This window comes from Nipponia nippon, unplaced genomic scaffold (assembly GCF_047370975.1).
Source record: "Nipponia nippon isolate SJK-2023a ecotype South Korea unplaced genomic scaffold, ASM4737097v1 scaffold_4, whole genome shotgun sequence".
Lineage (NCBI taxonomy): Eukaryota > Metazoa > Chordata > Aves > Pelecaniformes > Threskiornithidae > Nipponia > Nipponia nippon.
Window position 1 is genome coordinate 43,988,013 of NW_028262358.1, and position 21,232 is coordinate 44,009,244.

Genomic DNA, 21,232 nt, shown 5'->3' on the forward strand with positions numbered 1-21,232 from the left:
TGGTGTTACCTTCCCTATAGGCTCAAGAGACTGTATTAACCTTGACCAACTCAATATTGCATTAGTTTTGTTACAGGGCACTCTGGAGAGCTGGGGATCAGTGACTTGTCCCCAAGCTTACAGGAGACATTAATTCAGCCCCAGAACTTGGTCATCTACAGGTCCTACTAGTCTACCCTCAACCCCCAAAACAGTTAAGCTACACGTTGATTTCAGTGTCTTCTGTTCATCTGTTGAGTATTGTGGTTGGATTTCTGCCTTTCATAGCTATTTTCTGAAGGCTGCTGATATGAATACAACTGTCCTAGGCAGAAGAATGGAGAAACTTTTTAAAATAAGCCCAGTTCTGACTCATGGGCTGATGAAAGGCTCATGCAGCCACTGTGGAAAGCTGCAATAAAAAATTACGATAAAGGTAGCAGCAGGAGACAACTATAGACAACGGACCAAGGAGCAAGATGTGCAAGGGAGGGGGAGATTCCTCAGATTCCTCACTGCTGTATTGTGTGGCAGCGAAAGCCGGCAGCTGCAATGGGGCCTGGTGATGCTATTTACTTCCCTGAGATATTTTTCGACTTGCTGTTTTAACAAGCCCACTGGATCGTTGCTGGTTTCCCCCTTTGCTGGAGGAGCCAAGACAGCTTGTGAGGGCTAAGCTGGGGCAGAAAGCTGAGGATCCAAGCCAGCCCTTGAACAAGCGTGCAGACTGGTGGCTGGCAGTGCTCCATGAGGGCAGGAGCCACACGGTGATGATGCAGGAGACCAGCTTCAAAGACACCAGGCAGCAAGGCCTGAAGCTGCAGGGAGCTGCAGGTCTGCTTCAGGAGGTGGTTGGAGGTGGCCAAGGGTGGGCTAGAAGTGCTGGTTCCAGGATGATGTTGCTCTCTTCTGCAGAGCTGTGTGGGGTCCACACAGGCCAGCAGCGGGTCCGACTCGCAGGGTGCTGCAGACTTGCCCTGTGAGGGCAAGCGGGGAGCCTGCCACGACTCAGCCCTCACCTCCAAGGCACTGAATGTGTCCTGGGAGTCCTTTAACAGCCCCAGATCAGGAGGGCTTAATCTTGCCCTGACCTGAAGGGTGGCCCACTTCCATCTAACACTTTCTCAGAGGGGTTTGCTGTCTGCCTTGTCCTTTTGGTGGGAGCCAACGACTCTAGTTCCTTTCATTCCTCAGCTTCAGATCTGGGAAGATCTGGCACTACAGATGCACACACATACCCGTATGGACGTGCTGCTTTCTTGACATTCTTCTAGTCACATCCTGGGCTTCACTGTCTGGAAGGGTTTGCTAAGCTGCTGCTCGCCATCAAGTCAGATGTTTAGCCTTAGGGCAAGGTGTTGCCTGGAGAAATATGTGTCACTTCATCTGATTAATTTGTCTATGTATAGTTTAGAATTGCTTAACATGGGTAAATCTAGTTTGCTCAGCTCCCACTCAGGAGAGAGATTGTAATAAAGGGCTGTTTGAAACCCCGGCCCTTGCGTGTGTTTAGCCTGTTCTCGGGAAGGGTGAGCCAACAGGAGCAATGACAGTTGCATCTGGCAAATCACAGAGTTTTACTGATGCTGCTATCCGTTCTGGTGCGTAAATTCCTCCGTGAGCCGTACTGAATGTTAAAAAAATCTGCTGCCGTTTTAGTAATAAACACGTTAGTTGCAGTTTTTAAAGAGACATTTAGAGCCTTTTGGATACCTACCAGACTGCACCAAGCACACAGTAAAACGGAGTGCAGAGATGACAGAGGATGCCACCGGTTGGGACTATGGAAGGACTGTTTGTACGTTCTTCTCTGGCCTTGCCTCAGGCAGGGGGCTTGGGGAGGGGTGTGGGGTACTTCGAGGATGAGAAATGATATGCCCCAAGATGGAGTAAACGCTAAGCTGGGAGTTTTGAGATCAAGGCTCTGTGTGTGCCCTTCAAGCCCGTTATTAGGGTTGTATGTGCTCCTGTCCTGTGCCTTACCCTCCCCTGCTTCCCAAAGAAATAGATTTAAAAATTCAGGTGTGTAACACTGAATGGGACAGTAGTTGTGAGCACAGCCTCTGATTTTTGCTTGTGTGTGTACTCTCTGTTAGCAAGGCTTTAGTGTCTATTTGGCTACGAAAAGACGTGTAGGGAACAACACACAGCCTGGACTAGGGCCTAATTATTAATGTACAAACTCATGTCCCATCCATAGCCCCTAAACACCTATTAGCATATGCATTTATGGCTGCTCTCTAATGGTTTCAAAGGAAGGTCAGCTTTTCCTTTGGTCTGCTTCTGCTGGACATGTGTTTCCCGACTGATGCCTGGCATCGGCCCTCCGGACAGATGCGTCCAGGAAGTCTAAAGCTCCTCCTGTCGAGAAGAGACCGGCAAGCAATGCATCAGCTGCAGCCTTGGGTGCTTTGATGAGCTTGTCTCTCCCTCCTGATCCCTTTGGCCAAATACTACCCACAGTAAAACCGGAATAAAGGTCTAGTCAAGAGAAGGAAACAGATAGCATTGACAAAGGTTGAATTTAAAATCTTTTATTATTTAGCTTTGCCAAACAGATAATGGAATCTGAAGTTGATTTGCTAAAATGTTTTTAAGTGGATGCCACCCCTGCCTGAGGCAAAGAGGGCCTCAGTGGCAGCAGGGACCCTTAGGCTATGGCAGCAGTTCAAAAGAACACTTTTTATTTTGTATGCAACAATGTAAACTTCAAAAATAGTAAACTATAACCTTCCCCCCCCTTTTTTACATAGCATGTGATCTATCACAGATAGAAATTTAATGGCGAACCAAAATCGCGTAAGTAAACATCCTGGTGCTTACAAGTTTCATAAAAAGTGTTACATTTGATGTAAATATCTTACATTGTTAACTCTTAACACTCACAATTATGGAGTAAAAGCAACTGGCGATTCACCCCCTTAGTCCGTGCTCTCAGACTGTACATCAGCAACCACGCTCTTGCCAGCCCCTTTGATCGTTTTCGGTCGGGTTGTCCCACACATGACCAAGACTTCCCCTTCCTCACACTGGTGTTAATCAGGCGCAGCTCCGCACAGGGGTAAAACCTGTGCACGTCAGGAGAGAACCAGGTCTCCTGCGCGCAAACTTGCAGGCCCCTGGGCCCCGCGGTCCCACAGAAGCCATGGCGTGTGGGGGGGGCACGCCCCGACGTCGGTGGGAATTTGGGGTCCCCGGGGCTGCAAGCCTGAGCCCTGCCATTGCAAGGGACTTGGTTCTGCGTGGATAAAGACAAGAGTTCTGTAGAAGGCACTGGATTTCTCTTGCATGATTTTAAACGTGGACTACAGTCATGTGCAGAATAAGGAGATTTGGTCTCTAAACTGCTTTCTCTCTACTGCTTTAGTGCAAGCACTTTTAACGCTTGAATTTTCTCCTGATTGCAGTGCAACATGCGCTCATCTACATACAGTGATTTCCAAACCTCCTTCCTTCCACTCTTACCCCTATCTTCCCATCCCCAAAAAGATTCCCTTTTGGTTCCTTGAAAACTTTCAGAGTACAGCTCTGGTCAAAAATAAACGTGTGATGTAGCATAGCATTTGTTTCTTTTAAATCACAGTGTGCAATGCATCATTCGGTACCTAATGTTCAAAATGTCTGCCCTGCTTCTCATGAAAATCATTCTTTAAAATAACCTATGCAAATATATTTTGACTATATATTACATTCATTTAAAAAGAGAAGAGAGGTTCTTGGTTTGCAGGTTTTTTTCGGTGTACTACTGAAGTGAAAGGTCTGATGTGAAAAAAGTACAAGCAAACTGGACATGCCAAGACTTGATGCCTTAGATGGTGATCATATCAAAACTGTACAAGTATGTACACCGTGTTGGACAGGTGTGCTTCTTCCCAAGAAAAGACCTTTGCATCATCATATATAAGGTTAACCACAAAGTTTCTGTAAAAAGAGCATTTAATGAGCAAAGGATGACATGGAGGGGCGAGTTCTCCGGCTTTTGTTAGGCAGTCCTGAAGCAATGTCTCCGTTCCCTTCGGGGATCTCTTCCTTCTTCCGGACTTTGAGGCGCGTGAGGAGCTTTATTACCCAGACGTCCCATTCCTCTGGCAAGAGCAACAGGAGGAAGCCCAGGCCAATAATGATGATGGCAATGACTCGGACACTGTTGAAGACAATTTCACTCGTGTAGTGATCAACAACTGTGTGGGACATTGAACGGGTGTTATTACGTGGGACGAAGCATTAGGGCAGTACCCCCTTCCCTCCCCCTCGCCTCCCCGGCTCCGAAGGCTGGCTGGGGCGGGAGAACGTGACCATGGAGGAGATGGTGGCAGGGAGGCTACCCTTCCTGCTGGTTTAGCACACAGCAGGGTACGGCCCCCGTCAGAGCAGGCAGCGCTGGCCCGTCGGCTCAGGGTGCAAAAGGGGAGGTTGCCTGGAGCTGCACTTGTTGTCTGCAGCAGCATCTTCTCCCTTGCTTGCCGACAGCACAGGAACTCCTGCCGAGGTCCGGGTACGCAGAGAAAGGGGCATTTCCCTTCCCTGGCACGGCCGCTCCTTTGTGCCCATTTTTCTTCTCGGCCCGACTGCCCCGCTGAATAACAAACCCTGCACGCCCTGAGCCGTGCACACCCTCCGGTGGGACCGCACCGCTGGGTATGAAAACCTGCTGGGGCAGCCAGCAGTGCCTGGCTCTGCCTGCCCTGTAGTCAGCACAAAGCTGGGAGCTGCCGCCCGCACCGCGGCACCGGTTCAGCATGTGGGGTTTTAGGAGCCTGGTTTGGGAGAGGCAGCTCCGGTTTGGGCCAGGGTTGCCTCTGCACTGCCCTGCCCAGCCCTCTCAGGCTCTGCAGTCTCCTGCTTTCGCTAAATTTCAGAAAACGGTCAGAGAAATGTACCAGGCCATGCCCCAAAATTGAATTGTTCAGTGCTCTTGATAAACACCTGCAATGTTATTTACCAAGGCAAGCAGAATTACTAGTACATATTTGCTCTAAAATGTAAGCAATCTTACTTGTTTCAATTTGGTGTTAAGCCTGCCTTGAAGAAATCATTAAGAATTGATTTCTACTTCATCCATGAGCTTTCATCCCAGCCCAGAGACGGATGACTTCAAATCTACTTTGTTTTTCAGTATGCAGGCTTCTTCGGACAGTAATTTAAAAAGCAATTCTAGGGATTATGAATATTCATGTAATATTATACAATACATATTTAACACAAAGTATACATTTTTAATCAGTATCATCATCTCCATAAGTCTTTGAGAGAAGACACAAAACAAGTTTAATGCAGGTATTTGCTTTTATGCCTGTTGTGTAGTTGAAAGGGCACAGATGTAATGTATTCATTAAGATGCAAAAGGCAGAAATTCTTACCCGCATTCACGGGGACACTCAGTACAATGCCAAGAGAAATCAAGGTGGGGTATGTAATAGCAATCCCAAAATTTAGTAGAATATTGAATGCTGAAGAAGGAAAGAAAAACACCTTTTACTACAGTGAAGCAAGGCAGAGGGAATGTCACCTGAAACATTTATGCTTTACTACTCCCTCTGTATGTTGTTCAAATAGAAGGCATATTAACTTCTGTTGTTATTCCTGGAAGATACCTGTGGACAGACGTCTGTCTGCTGCGTGTCCGTCTGCCTGAGACATTGCTGTTTCTGGGGAACTCTCTGTCCCACGGGAGTCCAGCGGCAGCATCAGGTGGGTACGACCTGTCTCTCAGTGCACCGCGCAGTGACTCCCACTCTCTCTACCCATCGACTTTGCCCTGCTGAAAGACTAAATGCTTTTCATCTGGGAGATTTCAGCCAAACAGTTGCTTCTGGCTGGATACTTTTTTGGTAGAAAAGCTGCCTCCAGCTGCAGGTGGAAGATGCTGTAAATCTAACCCTCTTCCAGACAGGAGCTTGCTAAATATAATTTCATACAATGAAATTATAACATCATTATAATATTATTACAACTGAATGATTATAATATCACTCCCTTGTAATACCGTACACTGTTCATGGAGTGTCTCATGACAAATTAATAATTGCTTTGGACCAAATTCACCCTTCTTTTACGGTGGTTAGCTTTGGCGAAGTCCGGAAGGCCTTGCCAATACTGAACTGGTCAGCAGCTGGGGCTCTGACTGTCTTCTAGTAGTACCTATACATTGCAAACCCCAGCGATCGCTTGCCCAGTTCCGCACTACTTGCTTACAGAAACCTTCCATTTTGTCCACGGCTAAGTAAACTGGAGGTACTTCTAGAGTCAAGTGTTGTGACTGTTCAGGGTAGAAAGAGCGGGGACTCAAGACAGGGATGGAGAAGGGTTACTTCCAGTAGAAATGAAAGGAACGTTTTAGGAGATGCGATGCTGTCATCTGGTTGGGGGACCAACTACGGCAGCACAGTCAACACATCTAGTTTAACAAGGAACAGCATCACATTTCTGATGACCACGAATCATTAAAGCTTAGATTTGGCATCCCTCCCAAGCTGGGCTCCCTTGGTGGCACAGCACTGGCAGCAGAAGAGAGGAGTGCCACCTACCAAATTCCCATCAGTGCTGTGCAATGCTACATTTTCAAAAGTTTCCTGCTCTTTAGGAATAGCAATTAGCTATTACTGAAGTCAGCAGAGGCGCTGGCCTTGCCTGGCCTGGCCTCCCCTGCCTGCTCGGGGGATGCTGGTGAGCCCAAGGTAACGCCCTGCCAGCAGGGCTGCTCGTCTCTGTGAGGCGGTGTCGCTTGTCTCTCTGAAGCAGAGTTCACGAGTAGGGGTTAGGACAAGCTTTACAGTTTAGTCCCACAACACCTTCTAATGATGGCCACAATATTTTGGCTTGGTAATAACAGCAGGAGTGGGGTCTACATTGCCGCATAGGAATGGGCCCTCTGCATGATTTCTCAAGCTAATATAATTAGGTTGAGAAGAAGGGAACACACCTTCAGTATGTCAGAAGCCTACAGCTTCCCCAAGCGGCCAGTTTCTGGCACCCTCCTCCACCCTGAGCAGTGAGAGAGCCCCTCATCTACTCACTCAATAAGAGAATCGAAAATCCGCAGAGGTTTCCCCAAGGAACGATGTCGAAAGAGCTCCAGTACTCCACTTTGGTAAAATAAAGGATGACAGGAATACAGGTAACGAAGAGGACGTTGAAGACGGCTAACACGGACAGGAATAAGGCAGCTTCTCCAAATTTAGCACTGCCCAAAAGAAGTTTGAATAAAACCTACAAGAGGAAGACACATGGCTTTACCTCTCTTGCACTGCTCCTCTGGAGGGCTGGTGTCCTGGCTCCAGCGGCTCCTGGCCTCCTGGCCCATCGGCCTGGGCTTGGGGCCGAGGCGCTGGGTGCTGGGCGCTGTCAGTCAGCGCCTGTGCGGTGATGCTTGCCAGACACCGGCGGTGGCTCCTTGCGAAGCTGTGGAGAGCAGCCCGTGTGCCCCAGCCCGCTCCCTCCCGGCACCCCCCCGGAGCACAGGCAGGGGCAGCTGCCAAATGAGCCCACGCGGGAAGGGGACTCGGCACCTTTGGCCGTACATCTCCCGAAAGGGAAGGTTGCTCACCCTAGCCTAGACCCTTTGGTCTGTTTTCCACATGCTCCCTTTGGGAAAACATCAGGAAAATTTGACATTAAAACCAGAAGATTTGGTGGAGCAGGACAGAGGGAGGAGAAGCAGCAACGTGTTGAGATCTCCCTGCGTGAGACATCACTGTTCCAGGCCCCTCTCAGCCAGAGAGAAGGGGGCGGCTCGGAGGCTCTTCCCTGCTGCCCTCATTCCCTTTGCTTTGACTGGCCGGTCTACCTGGGAGGGTTTTTTTTCCATGGTGTGAATATCTTCCTCCTCCTAGGCACCAGATGGAGGAAGGCTGCTGAAATGGGGCACTGCCGTGGCCCAGGAGGGCTGCAGAGCGCCTGGGTGATGGGCTCGTGGGTGCCGTGACCAGCACTGCCCCATACAGCCCTGGAGAAACCACCCTCTGCGGGAGCTGAGGCTCCCTCTGACATTCCCGACTCGCCTTCCCTGGTGGGGTTTTAAAAGTTAAATTTTGCCAGCTGGAAGCAGCAAGAGGGGAAATTACAAATACTTGAAAAAAGAAAAAAAAAATTCCCCTTAAGAACCAGGTTCTCTTCTGGTAGATACCAACTTCAGCAGCTGCACACAGGAGCAGCACCTTTCCTCTGCTGGACCCTCACTTCCAGTGTGTATTTTTAAGGAAGATAAATGAGGTTTTATACCAATGCACAGCACCTCTATTTTCTCTGAAGGAGGGAGCAGCTTGCTGCCTCGCAGACTCAGGCAGCGAGGCCAGCAGTGCCTGTGCACCTTCCCAGGGTGCCAGCCCAGCCTGGGCCTGCCCGCGGCGGGACTGGCTCACCTGCAGAAGGTAGATATAGCGCAGCAGCAGCCCCGAGCACCGCTGCAGCCTGATTAATGAGACCACCGGGAGGGATTTAAAAGCTTTGGTTTGCTAGTGGGAGAAGGGATAGAGAGGAACCGAGGGGTGTGAGCACCCATCTGGGGAGCCCCCGCGGACTGGGCTGGGGTCTGCATCAGTTTTCCACCACAGAACTGCAGAGGATCCGCTGGATCCCATGGGCTGTGGGTACAGCTTTTCCCTGCCACGGGCTGCAAACCAGGAGAGCCAATGGACTCTGACTTACTGGTTTGTGCTGGGATGGCAAGCCCCATCAGGTATCTCTTCCCTTTGCCTAACTAGAGCTCCACAGGCAAGCCTGCAGGGCTGCCGTGCTCGCGGGGTTGCTGCCTGCTCCCACCACCCTGCAGCCATCACAGGCCAGTGCAGCTGCGTTGCCACTCTGTATAATGGAGCAAAATGGCCCAAAAGCCACTTACTCCTCATTTGCCACCCGAGGACAGTGTGTTGCCCCTGGCAGGGTGGGCAGCCGGCACAGGCAGACTGGAGCATCCATGTCTGGGGGCAGAGGACAGGTGGAGCCGGCTCTGCTGCACATGGCGCAGCTTGTCTGCCTGCAGATCTGCCTGCCCCTTCAGCACACACAATTCATGGAAACTCAGCCAGACTGTGGAAAGCAAGTGGCGTTCGTGGCAGAACAAGCTGCACAGCTCCACCTGTCCTCACATGCAGGACGCACTGCGGACTAACACCCTGCCAGCACTGACACCATCACCTCCCCGTGCATGAGCTCTGGTGGAGCAGCCCTGAGACCCTCTGTGCCCCCAAGGAGTGGAGGTGCCATGGGAGAGGGGGAAAACTGGCACAGTGCAATTCATTAGACCAGATGGAGACGTCTACACCTCATCCCTGTCTCCACATCCAAGCCAAGGTGGGTGAATCGCACCCTACAAATGCTTATTCCTCTGCAACTCTGTGTGCCATGAACAGCAGAGAGGCAAATGCACATACTTGTCTCAGGCTAAGTGAAATGGCTCTCTGCCCAGCAGAGAAGGTGGCATGTCATCTTACACATAGTGCAGCGTGCACGGCTGGTCAGGATGAGACCTTGATTCATAGGCACGTGCTTTGGACTTTAAGCATGTGATTATTTCCATGATAAGCAATACTTCAAGCCCAACGTAGGCAACGTGTGCCAGTGAAGGAGGACTGGCAAGGGGAGGCAACACAGTGACTTGAAGAAAGAAGTTAAATCTCTGCAGGGCACTTCCAGAGTGAGTAATTACATCCAGCACCTACGGAAAAGCAGCCTTATTTTTTCAAGAAGGTGGGGCATCTCTAAGTCCTCCTGTGGGCACTGGGGGAGACTCTTCCCAGGAAATAGGAGACTTTATCCTAAGTGAGGGCAGACATCAAAGCAAGTGGATACCCGAATGCAGTGCTGCAGAGTCCGTGTGTTTATGGCAGAGCCCTTCGAAGAACGTGCCAGTGCATGTGGCACTGAACTGCATGAAAGTTTGCAAGTAAGACAGGAGCAGTTAAAGGGATGGGGGTGACTGGCATCTTTCTCAGGGGGAAGACCCAGGTGTGCTTACCTTGTAGAGAGCAGACATTGAGGCAGAGCCCACCACCAGGGCTATCCCAATAACGGAGTGGCTGTGGAACCCATCAGCGTACGTCATCATAACTATCCCTGCAATAGCAAATATAGCAGCCACGATCTGGGTGGAGACAAAGAAAGCAAGCGTTACTGGACAACCCCCAACATGGAAAAACATGACAGCAGCTTTAAATGAGAGGGCAGTACTTCTGCATCATCTGCTCCCCTCCTTATCTACAAAATGAGTAGCAAGCCCAGGCCGGTACCCATGGAGCCGATGCTGCCTCTCCTCGTGGCTTCCCTGGCTGCAGAGAAGCTGCAGGCAGAGCTGCGAAGGAGCAGCTGCCTCGGGGCGGTGTGCGGCAGGCCAGACCACAGGGCCCCGTGTCTCGGACTCAGCTGAAGGGGGGATTTCATCTCTGTCACTGAGCCTCCCCATCAGCGAGTCCCTGCAGCCTGTGCATGACGATAATACACAAGTAATAATTCCCTGGTGCTTGCAGGAAAGGCTCTGAGTCCTGAGGAGGCTTTGGAGGAAAAAGGGTTTTGAAATAAACAGGGAAATAAAACCCATGCAACTGTTTTCCAGTTCAAATGTGTCATTTCAGAGAGTAGAGGGAGGCTCAGTCAGCCAGCCGGGCCCACAGCAAAGCCTGAGGGGGGTCGTCCAAAGGAAGGTGGCATTCACAAAGCTCATCCCCGATTGAGCAGGATCAGCAAGAGACCCCCTGGCTTCTCTGGGACTGTCCTGCCAGATGCCTCAAGCCTCCCCAGGTGGTAATTCTGGGGTGAAAAGGGCTTTCTGCATGGTCCATGCTTCCTGGCTCTGCAGTGGTGCGAGGGACACCCTGCTTAGACCACATCCCCTTTGGCTGCACAGTCATGGTGATGCTTCTAAGATGATTGGGCTAAATGAGTTCATTTTGACCCATAGCTGGGTCAGTGACAGCCAACTGTCCCCTCTCCCAGGGCCAGACTGGCATTTTAAGCCCCATCGTCAGGTTGTGGCTACCTACACAACCAAGAGCAATGTCCTCCTCTCACCTTGCCCGTTCACCCCCAGAGATGCTGGGGCTGCTGTGACGATGCAGGGGGAAAGCCCGTGTGCCAAGCTCTGCTGCCGCCTGATGAGCAAGCTGTAGTGGGGGGGGACCCCTTTACCAGCTGCAGGTCCCCATCCTGGCAGCACCAGCAGCCTCTTCCCTGGGTTGAGCTGGGGTTGGTGCCAGGTGGCACCTATAAAGCTTCACAGGCAATCACCCAGCAGATCCCTCCTGCATGCTGACATCAACACCACCAATTTCCCCTAACAGAAAAATGCCCCATTTTTGCAAACAGAAGGGGATCAATTTCTCCAAAGGTGTTGCTGTAGAATGGCAGGGTGGCGTAAGTGTAGAAAAAAACCCAGATCAGCGGAAGCTGACACTGCCTGGAAAATATAGCTGCTAATAGCATCTCAATAAGAAGGGGCTTGAGGCTAGAAATTGCTGTACTGCTGTTCAAGATGCTGCATGAGCAGAGTTTCGGCAGGGTGTGGAGGGGGAGGGTTTCCCCCTGCTGCTCAGCCCCGTGCATGGCCCAGCTGAGGGGCAGCAGGTTTTGAAGATGCTGATTTATGATCTGATCAGAGCGGAGCCTGGTGCAAGCTGCAAAGGCTGGGTGTGCACGCTGCAAATTTGGGGAGGTTCAGATATGGCATCTTGGCTTGCAGCCCTGTTGGCATCAGATCTCTCCATGCACAGCTGTGGGGCATCATTTCTAAAGCAAAGCTTGGCGGTGGTGTAACTGGGCCCTATGGTCCTGGACAGGCTTCTTTTTAAGGCCAGGAGAGAAAAAAACTCTGATGCATGGCTCTACAGCAACATGGGGCTGTTCCAGATAGGCAGGACTGAAGGAGCTCAGCAGCCCTCAGCAGTTCTCTTAGGCCAGTGTGCTGGTGCCTGTCAAATAAAAATTCAGACACTCTGTGTGGCTTCAGAGGCACAAGAAAAAGGTCATCGAATGAGACTAGCATGGGGCAGGTGAAAGCGAAAAGAGATTTTTCTTCACCCAACATATAATTCATCCAAGGAAAGCTTTGCTGTTGCACACTGTGGATGTGAAAAGTTTACAAGGATAAAGTCATGTAAGAAAAAAAATTCACTGAGGACTATTAACTACAGGAACATCACTTCCATCTCAGGAAGTCCTCGAGCCTCAAATTGCTGGAGGCTGGAAAGTCTCATGAGGAAATAGCATTATAGGTTTTTCCTGTTTAGACAGATTTTTCTCGGTGTCCACTACAGGCAGCTGCTAATGCCAGGCTCCTGGGGCAGACGCACCTTTGCTCTGCCTCAATATGGCTCTTTTTGTAGAGCTGCAAGCTACGTGGCTCGGGCTTATCTGAAAGATGGCAACTCCAGCCCTTCAACATCACCTGTGCTACAGCCCAGGTGACAGAGAGTGGAAGACGCAGCGTTTCCCGTAGCAGCTGCTCCAGGCATGGCTGGCTCCCATCCGAGATGCGTGGGGCTTGTCCAGCCTTCGCTGGAGAGCCGGGGGGAGAGCACCGCCACAAGTCAGGCTGGGGCAAACGGCTGGTACCTCCATGCGTATCGGTGAAGGGAGCCTGCCTGAGCTCCCGCTGGCGGCAGCAGCTCCGTGGCAGTGGAAACTTGGAGGGTGCGTTAATGAACTGCAGAATAAAAACCATCCAGTTTTGCTTTCAGTGTCGGGCTGGGTGACTCCAGAGGACCTCCATGGAGGCTGGGTCTCTGCCCAGAAAGATGATGATTTGGGATTTGATAGTGTATTTATTTCCAAGCCCCACTGGCATGTGTGCTTGTCTATACCTTATGTACGCAGGAGGTACTTGCAAGCAATGGTTGTCTTGAATCCTGATCTGTTTTATTTACTGTAGCATGGAGGGAAACACCAAAGTCAAAGATCAAAACAAGTATATGCAGTCTGCAAACAGTTTCGCCGGGGCAGAAGTCCTTGCCTCTTCTATCAAGCATGTCACGAGTATCAGGTGAGTCTTGGCCTTGCCTGTTGACATGTCAGGTGTGTCACATACGCTTTCTCTGGAAGCCTTTCAGCCTGTCTATCAAGCACATCGTTAGCGGCAGCGACAGGCTGCTTGCACTGCACCATGCCACGGCTACCGGCCTGTGGCTACTTGCAAATGCCACAGCACCACAGGGCTTGCAGTGGCAACGCTTTAGGCACTCACGGCTTCCTTAAATGTGTGTCTTCTCTGAAAGCAATACAACAGCTTGCAGCCCAGTTGGACCATTACTCTGGGCACAGTGAAGGGAAAGAAGGAGAAGTGCAGCTTCATTACAGGAGATGTAGGCACTTACAAGTGCCTGAGCAGCAAGGATAGGATTTTGTAGCTTGCTCTTACATTTAAATTCCAGCCAAATTGTGATTTAAGTGCTTGTAGAGCTAGTAGTTGCACTTCTGAAGGCTGAGTAGGATACTGGTACGTGCTTGAACCCCACTGAGCTGCTGCCTTTCTCACCTGGCCTCTCCTCCAGCGGGTGTGAGCAGGGACACCCAAATGTGTGGTCAGAGCTTTGCTGCGGCACTATCCATCCTGCTGTGCTGCCGGGGGGGTGGAGCGGGGCCGTGGGAGAGCTCCCGCTCACCGCAGGACAAGGCACTGTCCTCCCTGCAGCCTCGTCTGCCAAATACCCTCTCAAAGGGTGCTTCTAAAAGGGTCAGCAGCTCTGACACAGCATGGCCCTGATGGATTGCGAGCTTTGGGGTTGGACTGTGTGCTGGCTCGCAGTCCCTAGGTCATTCCTGGAGAAGCCCCAGCAGCTGTCCCTCCTCCTGGCTGCCAGTCCCATGCCAGCGCCATGCTGCCTCATGCCCTGCCAGTCTCTAGGGACAAGTGTCTCCTTTTGTCACCGGTCAGGATGCCACGTCTGCCCAAGAGCAAATAGCTCAGTCCTCCTGCAAGCCCCTTCCTTCTGTGCCCAGGCCCCTTGCTGGCCCGTCACCGGGGTGGGAGATGGCCATGGAGCTGGCTTGCCAGGAAGCCCCCCCTCCTGCCACCCGCTACCCCTCACCAGTGCCAGGTGCCAGGGTGAGGGGCTGGGACGCGTGGCAGGAGCATCCCATGGCCCCCACTGCCCTGGCCCCTGCTCTGGGTCTCTGATTCATTGCTGCTTTCCCAAGAAATGAAGGACAGCTGGATGTGGCTGAGACCACCACTCAGGTCTGCTTCCCTGCTCCCTCCACTCCTTCTGCCGCTTTGGGAAGGGGGGGATCCAGAGCAGGATTCGTTCCCCCAGCGCATGTCACCTGCCATGGCACAAGCCCTAGCCTGGCTGGGAGGCTGCTGGAGAGCCCCTACCCCGCCTCTTCACGCACGGCCGTGCACCTGGGAGAGCACAAGAAGCGTCTTCGCTCCAGCGTGTGCATGCCCCTGTGGGTATCCCCACGCACAGGTCGGCCTCTTTCCCCCCTGACCACAACTGTATCCAGCGGTGAGAGACAGCACGTGCAGACCAAGGAGCAGGCTGCAAGCATGGGAGAGCAGCGGTCAGCCCTCTACACACCTCCTCTGCTGCCGTCCCACCAGCACCACAGCTGACAGCACCACAAGATGGCTGAAGGCCACAAAAATATGCTTTTTTTTATTTTACTTTCATGAAAATGCCCAGCATGGCCAGCTAGGATAACAGCAATGCTCCCCTGCCTCCAGGATCATTGCAGGATACCTTGTTTCTGTACTAAAAAAACCCAGTTAATTTGTTTTCAGGGTACGGCTACCTGGGCAGGTGGGTGGGCAAGCACAGACACCAGCTGGCCAGGGCCAGGCTTTTGGCAGGTACATTTTGCAACGATCCCCAAAGCAGCCTCTTGGCTGCCACCACCGCAAGGCTGGCCAAGGTCTCCTGCTAAGCTCTCCTGGTGGAGAGGAATGCTTCCCGAAAAGTTAACTCTCAGTTGCTCCATGCAGCGAGGACTAACAACCTCTTCTGAGTACTGCAAGCATTGCCCAGGTGCGTGAGCAGAGAGCTCCTCAAATGGTGGGCAGAAAATAGGTATTATTACCATTATTGCTGTTAATAAGTGCCGTCTGGTGCAGCAAGGCAGGAGGGACCCACTGGTGCCTTTTCCTTGCAGTTACTCGTGGCCCTGGCAGGACCCCCTTGGCCCTGGGGCGGTGGGTTACCCACCCACCCGGCTCTGCTGCCAGAGGACACCGGGTGCTGAGGGCTGCCAGAAAGGCAGCAGGGTCAGCAGGGAGCTGTGGGGTTTTCCGATACCAGCCCCCCCGCACGCGGCTCTGTTGCTGCTGCGGAGCAGGCGTTCACGTGGGGTGTAAGACTCAGGGTGTAAGCAAACATTTGGGGTGCCACCAGGAGAGCAGCTCTGGGAGACCAGGCCCGCTGCCCCGCTGCCTGCCGTGCTGCCTGGCCCTCTGTCCACAGCTGCTGGCCAGATGCAAGAGCCTGTGTGCTGGCGTTACACCAGCAACGCGCACGCACATGCTTCGGCCGCAGGCGGGCAAGGGCAGCCCAGCTCTCCTCTCCTCTCCGCAGCTGCTGCTGACTGACATGGGTGCAAAGGATGACCTGTGCCACCCTGCAATCCTGCTGTCGCACATACAAAGGTGGGAGCCCCATTAAATTCACAGGCTGGGACCACGTATTGTGTGCAGCTGGGGCTTGCAGGAATGTGCAGTTAGAAACAACTAGTTCTGGTGCCACAGCCTGGGAGGAGTCACTCGGAAGGGGCCAGCAAAGGCTGATGAGCATGCACAGCAACATGGAGATAGCAGCTATCCTTTGTGCCCCACTCTGGAGCAAGTCACCTCTTTTCTGAAGGAAAATGTGCAAAGGCACCAGGCTGGGGGAGGCGGGGGCTCCAGGAGCTCATGGGTGCCTGGGCATGCTGCAGGGAAGGATGCGTCCCCGCTCCGCAAGGATTTCTGCACCCGCTCGGCCAACTGCGTGGGGTGCTGCTCGACTCGGCCAGCGGGAGGGAAGGGCAAAAGGAAAGGCAGAAGGGCAAGGGGGAAGAAGGGAGACAGAGATAAGGAGTCACTTACCCTCACTCCCATGAACCTGTCCCTCAGAACGATCCATGAAAGCAAGAACACAAAAGCTTTGTTGCAGCAGAACAACACGGAGACATCCGTAGTGTTTATTTTCTTTATTGCATGTAAGTAAAGGTAGTTTGTGAGTGTCCAAAGAACACCAAAGGGTGCTGCCTTGGTAAAAAACACCTTCAAAGTCAAGCCATTGTCTCCAAAAAATCGGCAGCACTCCCTAAAACAAGGAGAGAAAAACAGCATTATTACACAAGCCAGTCACAGCCTGCATCAAATATACGGGTTTCTTTTCTTTCTTGCTCCTCTTCTTTTCCTTTGGGGAAAGAGGGGCACACACCTTAAAGAGGAGAAGAAAAACAAGTTTCAGCATCTGTTGCAACAGCCGTACAGACACATGGGGGCTGCAAACACGGGAGGGGCAGCAACAAAAGAGTGAGGGGAGAGGTGAAGGCATGAGGCAAAATTTCACCCTTGCCCTGAGCGCCTTCACAGTGGACATCTTGAAACAGCATGGGGTCATCCTCCGCCTTTCACCCCTGTGGGCACCAGGATGCTGAGAGCCAGGGCTGGCCCCAAAGCCCCTTGCTCCCCGCTCCTGCTGCAGCCATGGGACCCTACTGCCCATCAGTGAGCCGCTACGCAGGGCTTGTAAGGAGCCTCACAGGAGCCCAGTTTGGGGTTTTTCCACCCAAGGGGTGGGACCTGGCTCAATCCCTGCTGGCAGCAGCAGGGGCAGGAGGAGACGGCTGGCAGCTGTCTCCACCTGCCTCCGCTGCAGCAGGTATGAGGCTGCAGGGTAGAGGAAATGCATTTTTTGTGTTTGTTGGGCTTTGTCACCTGCCAGTCTCTCATACAAAGTCATGGCTGTGCAGAACTGGCCCATCTCTTGTGCACAACTTGCCTGTCTCCAGGTGTGATGACCCTGGGCTTTGACTGCTGTAAATGGGCACTTTCATCTGAGCGACTGGTTCTGTATCATGTCACTCGGTGTCACAGCTGCCACAAAGGACATCGGTGTCCTTTGTCCTCTATGAAGTTACCTGCTGGCAGCAACCTGTTCCCTGCCAAACCTGTTAACTGCCTCTCTGTATCAGTAAAAGAGCTACCCCTTTGCACCAGCAACCGCAGCCTGACTTCCCACCTGCCGGTGTCCCAAAGGACAGCCTTGCCCTAGCATGGATCAGGACCCTGAGCTGTATTTCCCCCCTTTGGGAGTCTCCTCTCACTGGCCTATACAATAAAGCTTCCTTTTAGCTTTTTTGGCTGGTTTCACCAAGTGAAGTCTGAGGAGCATTAGGGGAAGTGTGGTAAGTTTCGTGCACCAGGATGACTATATACCATACAATAACCCCCTCATAATTAATTGTCTCCCCAGGTTTGCTACTGCTTAGCAGGGAAAGTGATTTTTCCTTGGTGCCGTAACACAGCTTGTGAAGCCGTACCAGGAAGCGTTTGATGAAGAGCGTTGTCAGTGAGTAACGGTAGGTGAATAGTTACGGGAAGCAAGCCAGGACTGTGATATAACCTACACTGCAATCCCAAAACAGCCAGGGGACGAAATCACTCTGGAAAAACCAACCTTCAACTTTAAATATTTTGACAGAGCATTTTGGACACAGTTGCTCCTGCTGTCCAGTAATTTCAGTTTTGCCCACAAGGTTACATTGTACCCAATGAGTATCCTGATGTTTTATGGATACTCTTCGGCAAAAACAGAGCTTGTGCCCTGTGGCGCTCCTGGCATTCCTGACTGCGCCAGGAGAGTCTGCCTATGAATATTTTAACAATCTCATCTGCTAATGGAAGTGTTACTTTTTAAAAAAGACAAAACCCACCCTACCCAGAGGGCAGTCTGTAAGCATTCAGCATCCTTTGGAGACCAACTCGGCACTGTGGACCCTCCTGTGAGGCCTGACCCCAAGTCTCCCAAAGCCACGGGACACAGGGAGCTAGGGTCAGTTCCTTCAAGTTTTACAGGACAGACTCTTGCACGTCTACCCACCCAGGGCAGGACACGGAGGGAGTACTCTACTCGCACCAGGGCAAGCCAGCTGCCTCTGGGCCAGTGGGGAGACAGCGTTGGGCACCTCCTCCTGGGACAAGTGTGCAGTGGTGGTGGAAGAGCTGCTGGGGAAGTGCCCCGCTCCGGCAGGGAGACCACCAGCCTTCTCTGGCTTTGACTGCTGGGGACAGCAGCCAAGCTATCTCATTTCCAGGATAAAATACACTTTCTGCCTCAGTTTATCCAGACTTCGGTGAGCCGGTCCTGCTGCACAGCTAGCTCTAGCTCATCTAGGGTGAAGAGGGAACGTTACGAGATGCCTGGAGGCTGCAGACTCTTCTCTTTGTTCGGTTCGTCTCTGGGACTAAATCCCTGCTGTTTGCTAAGGTGGGCAGAGGTGCCAGAGGTGTGCTTTGCAAAGAAAGCAAGCAGGGATCCTGTAAACAGGTGCTCCTCTGTGCTGCTGGTGCTCAGCCTTGCCCTGTGTGCTGGGCAGCCCGATGCGGCCGGCATGCAGCATGCGTGGGCAGCCTGCAGGCAGCCCAGCTGCGAGGAGGGGCTGTGCCCGAGGGAAGCAGTGGTTTTAAACAGTACATAGTCTTTGAGGGAAGCAGTGGTTTTTAGCAGTACGCAGCATTTGAGGGAAGCAGTGATTTTTAGCAGTATGCGGTGTTTGCAAGCGGCTGGTATGGACATACAGCATTTGCTAGGCGCAGCATCACTACAAATGCCTACAACTGCTGATGGCAAGCCCTGTGCCCCAGGCACCGTGATGCTGGAGTGGGTTTTCTGGCAAGCGGAGCCGAGCAGGGCCATCATGGTGTGCGCACAACCAGCCCCTGTCGGTCATGGTCCTTTGTGGGCTCCCTCTCCCCGCTCACACAGAGCGTGCACTGCTGCCCATCATCCCTTAGAGTCATTGCAAAGTTTTCAAAGATCTCCTGGGCCGTACACCTATTGAGTGAGAGACCTTGGCCTATCTTAGATAAAGGCACAGTTAACAGCAAGCAACTTTATTTACTTGTATTTTCCATGTACCTCCAAGACATCCAGGTGGAGGAGGCCCTGAAGATGCTCTGGTAGTTCCCTGTGAGACGAATGTGCGTGCGTGTGGTTCTAATAACCTGGCAGAGCGTGAAGTCCCAGGGACACAGAGCGGTAGTGGGGAGCTTCTGCCCGCTGACCTTTAGGTATGTACAAGCAACTTCTTGTGTTTGAGCCGGGACGCCAGGCTCTGTTCAGAGTTGCTGGAGATGCACGTCTCTGAGCTGCCTTTGCTGCCCACCTCAGGAGGCATGGAGTCCAGGAAGGAGCTACTTCTGTTTTTCTCCTTCAGCTCTAAAAGGGACCCCAGGGCAAGGAGCACAGACACGGGCACCTCCAGCGCACATCTGGCTGGAGAAATCCCACCCCCTGTGTTAAAAGAGAAATTGTCATAAAAGACTGATAAACCTATTACTGCCCACATTACCAGAAATCCTGTGCCTGCCGGTCTCACCTACCACCTCAACCCAAAAGCTGCCTTGCTGCTTGCTTGCTGATACAGTTTTGTTTGCTGGGCTCACCTTGCTTTGCCCAGGGAGCAGTGGGACTTTCAGTGTGGACAACAGCCAGAGAGGCCATAGGGAAATGCTGATGGAAAGCTCAGGTGTGCCCTGGCCCTGTGCATCCCTGGGCCACGCTGAGCATGGCTCCTCCTGGGCAGGGAAGCCACCCTGCAGACATCCTGCAGGGCCACCCTGCTGAGACAGTCTCTCCTCAACTCTGTGCAATCCTCCAGCATGAGGAATAAATTCCTACAACTGCTGGGCTGTTTCCAAAGCAGGTGGCAGCAGACAGCAAGGAGCTTTGGTGTTGCAGGGCATAATACCATATTTTTGAGATAAACTAGCCTCCTGCATTATTTTCCTTGATTCTGCCGTCATGAGCTAGAGCTCCATTGTAATCACAGCAGTTGATTTAAAAAACAAATGCAAGGCATTAGCCAAGGCAACAGCAGAGGCCTGTGTAAGACTGGAATGGAAATGTCAAAGGAAGGATACTGGAAGGGAAACATACTGGCTTAATCGCCACAGCAGCAATAAAGAAAAGCTTGCTCACACTCAGAAGTGTCATATCCATGTTCACAGACAATCTGAAGGCTCATGACTGAAATAAAAGGCAGGATTACACTGCTAGGAGGAGGTCTACATATGAACTGAGAGAATTGCAGCCTGGTTACGTGTGCCCGTTGGGAAGCGTTTCCAGAGAGATGTCACACAGTGCACGTGCTTGCTGCAGGGTGTTGCTGAGGGGGCTGCTGCAGCAGGCATCTTTGCTGTGTGTTGGGGTAACGGGATGGTGCAGGTGAGAAGGAGGGGCACACGCTTGGCCCGGTTGCTCCCCTCTTCCTCAGGATGCAAACCAGGATGATTGGCATTAAGCCCATAAAGCCCAGCCAGGAGCAGAAGCATCTGCCTGGCTTTCAGGGCATCCTCTGCACGGGAAGACAGTGGTGGGGACAGACGGAAACCTGCTTGTAGGTATAAAATAAAGCAGTGGGTACCACATGGCACGACTCACCCCACCTTGCTGCTGCCGTGGCACAAGCCCCCTGCAGTAACAGCCCCCGAGCGGGGGTTAGCAAGTCCTGACCAGCACTGGCCGAGCTGGATGTACCAGCGGTCCCCTCTCCCAAATGGGGATTCTGGTCCCCCACTGCTTGTCACAGGGTGCCCTGACAACCTCGTGTGGCCTGATGGAAATGTGTAATGTCACTCGGGAATGGCACATAGCTGCTACGGCACTACAGGAACTGCACTGGGAGGAAAGATATTACAGAAAAGCCTATGGCATAGAGATCTTACTGTTTGTAATTTTTCTCTAAATTGTTTGCTGTTTTTTTAGTCTTTCATGTACTAGTTCTTGTTTTTCCTCATAATCTTTTTAGTGTGTATCTTCATTAACCCAGCAAATGGCAAATTAGCTCTGCCCCATTAGGCATGGCTCCAGCACAACAAGACTAGCAAAATACCTCCGTCACTGGAACCGAGCATCCTCAGTGAAGTAAATCAGAAGTAGGTAGTGCCAAAATTGCATGCTAAGTAAGAGTTAATCATATTGAAAGCAGGTGTTGCACTCAAATAAAACTTGCAAATAAAATATGACAGTAAAGCTCCATTTTTTCCCCACTGAGCTCACAATTATATGTTTAACACTATTCACCTTCCACTGCCTGTTTTGTCTTTAACCATTGCTAGGTA

The 21,232-nt window shown here is 51.9% G+C and overlaps 1 protein-coding gene across 3 annotated transcripts in view; it reads right to left on the reverse strand.

Annotated features, from left to right (window-relative positions):
- Positions 1–2,497: 2,497 nt before the first annotated feature.
- SLC35F3 (solute carrier family 35 member F3) overlaps positions 2,498–21,232 on the reverse strand; it is a 193,817-nt gene continuing 175,082 nt past the window's right edge. For 2 of the 3 annotated variants that reach the window (XM_087774062.1, XM_087774064.1), the window contains 5 exons: positions 15,986–16,205; positions 9,935–10,060; positions 6,996–7,188; positions 5,340–5,429; positions 2,498–4,160 (listed from right to left, as the gene is read on the reverse strand). In XM_087774062.1, the coding sequence (XP_087630188.1) occupies positions 3,916–4,160; positions 5,340–5,429; positions 6,996–7,188; positions 9,935–10,060; positions 15,986–16,205 (874 nt within the window). In that variant the 3' untranslated portion in view covers positions 2,498–3,915. The remainder of the gene's footprint in view (positions 4,161–5,339; positions 5,430–6,995; positions 7,189–9,934; positions 10,061–15,985; positions 16,206–21,232) is intronic. The other variant, XM_087774063.1, reaches the window with a different exon arrangement.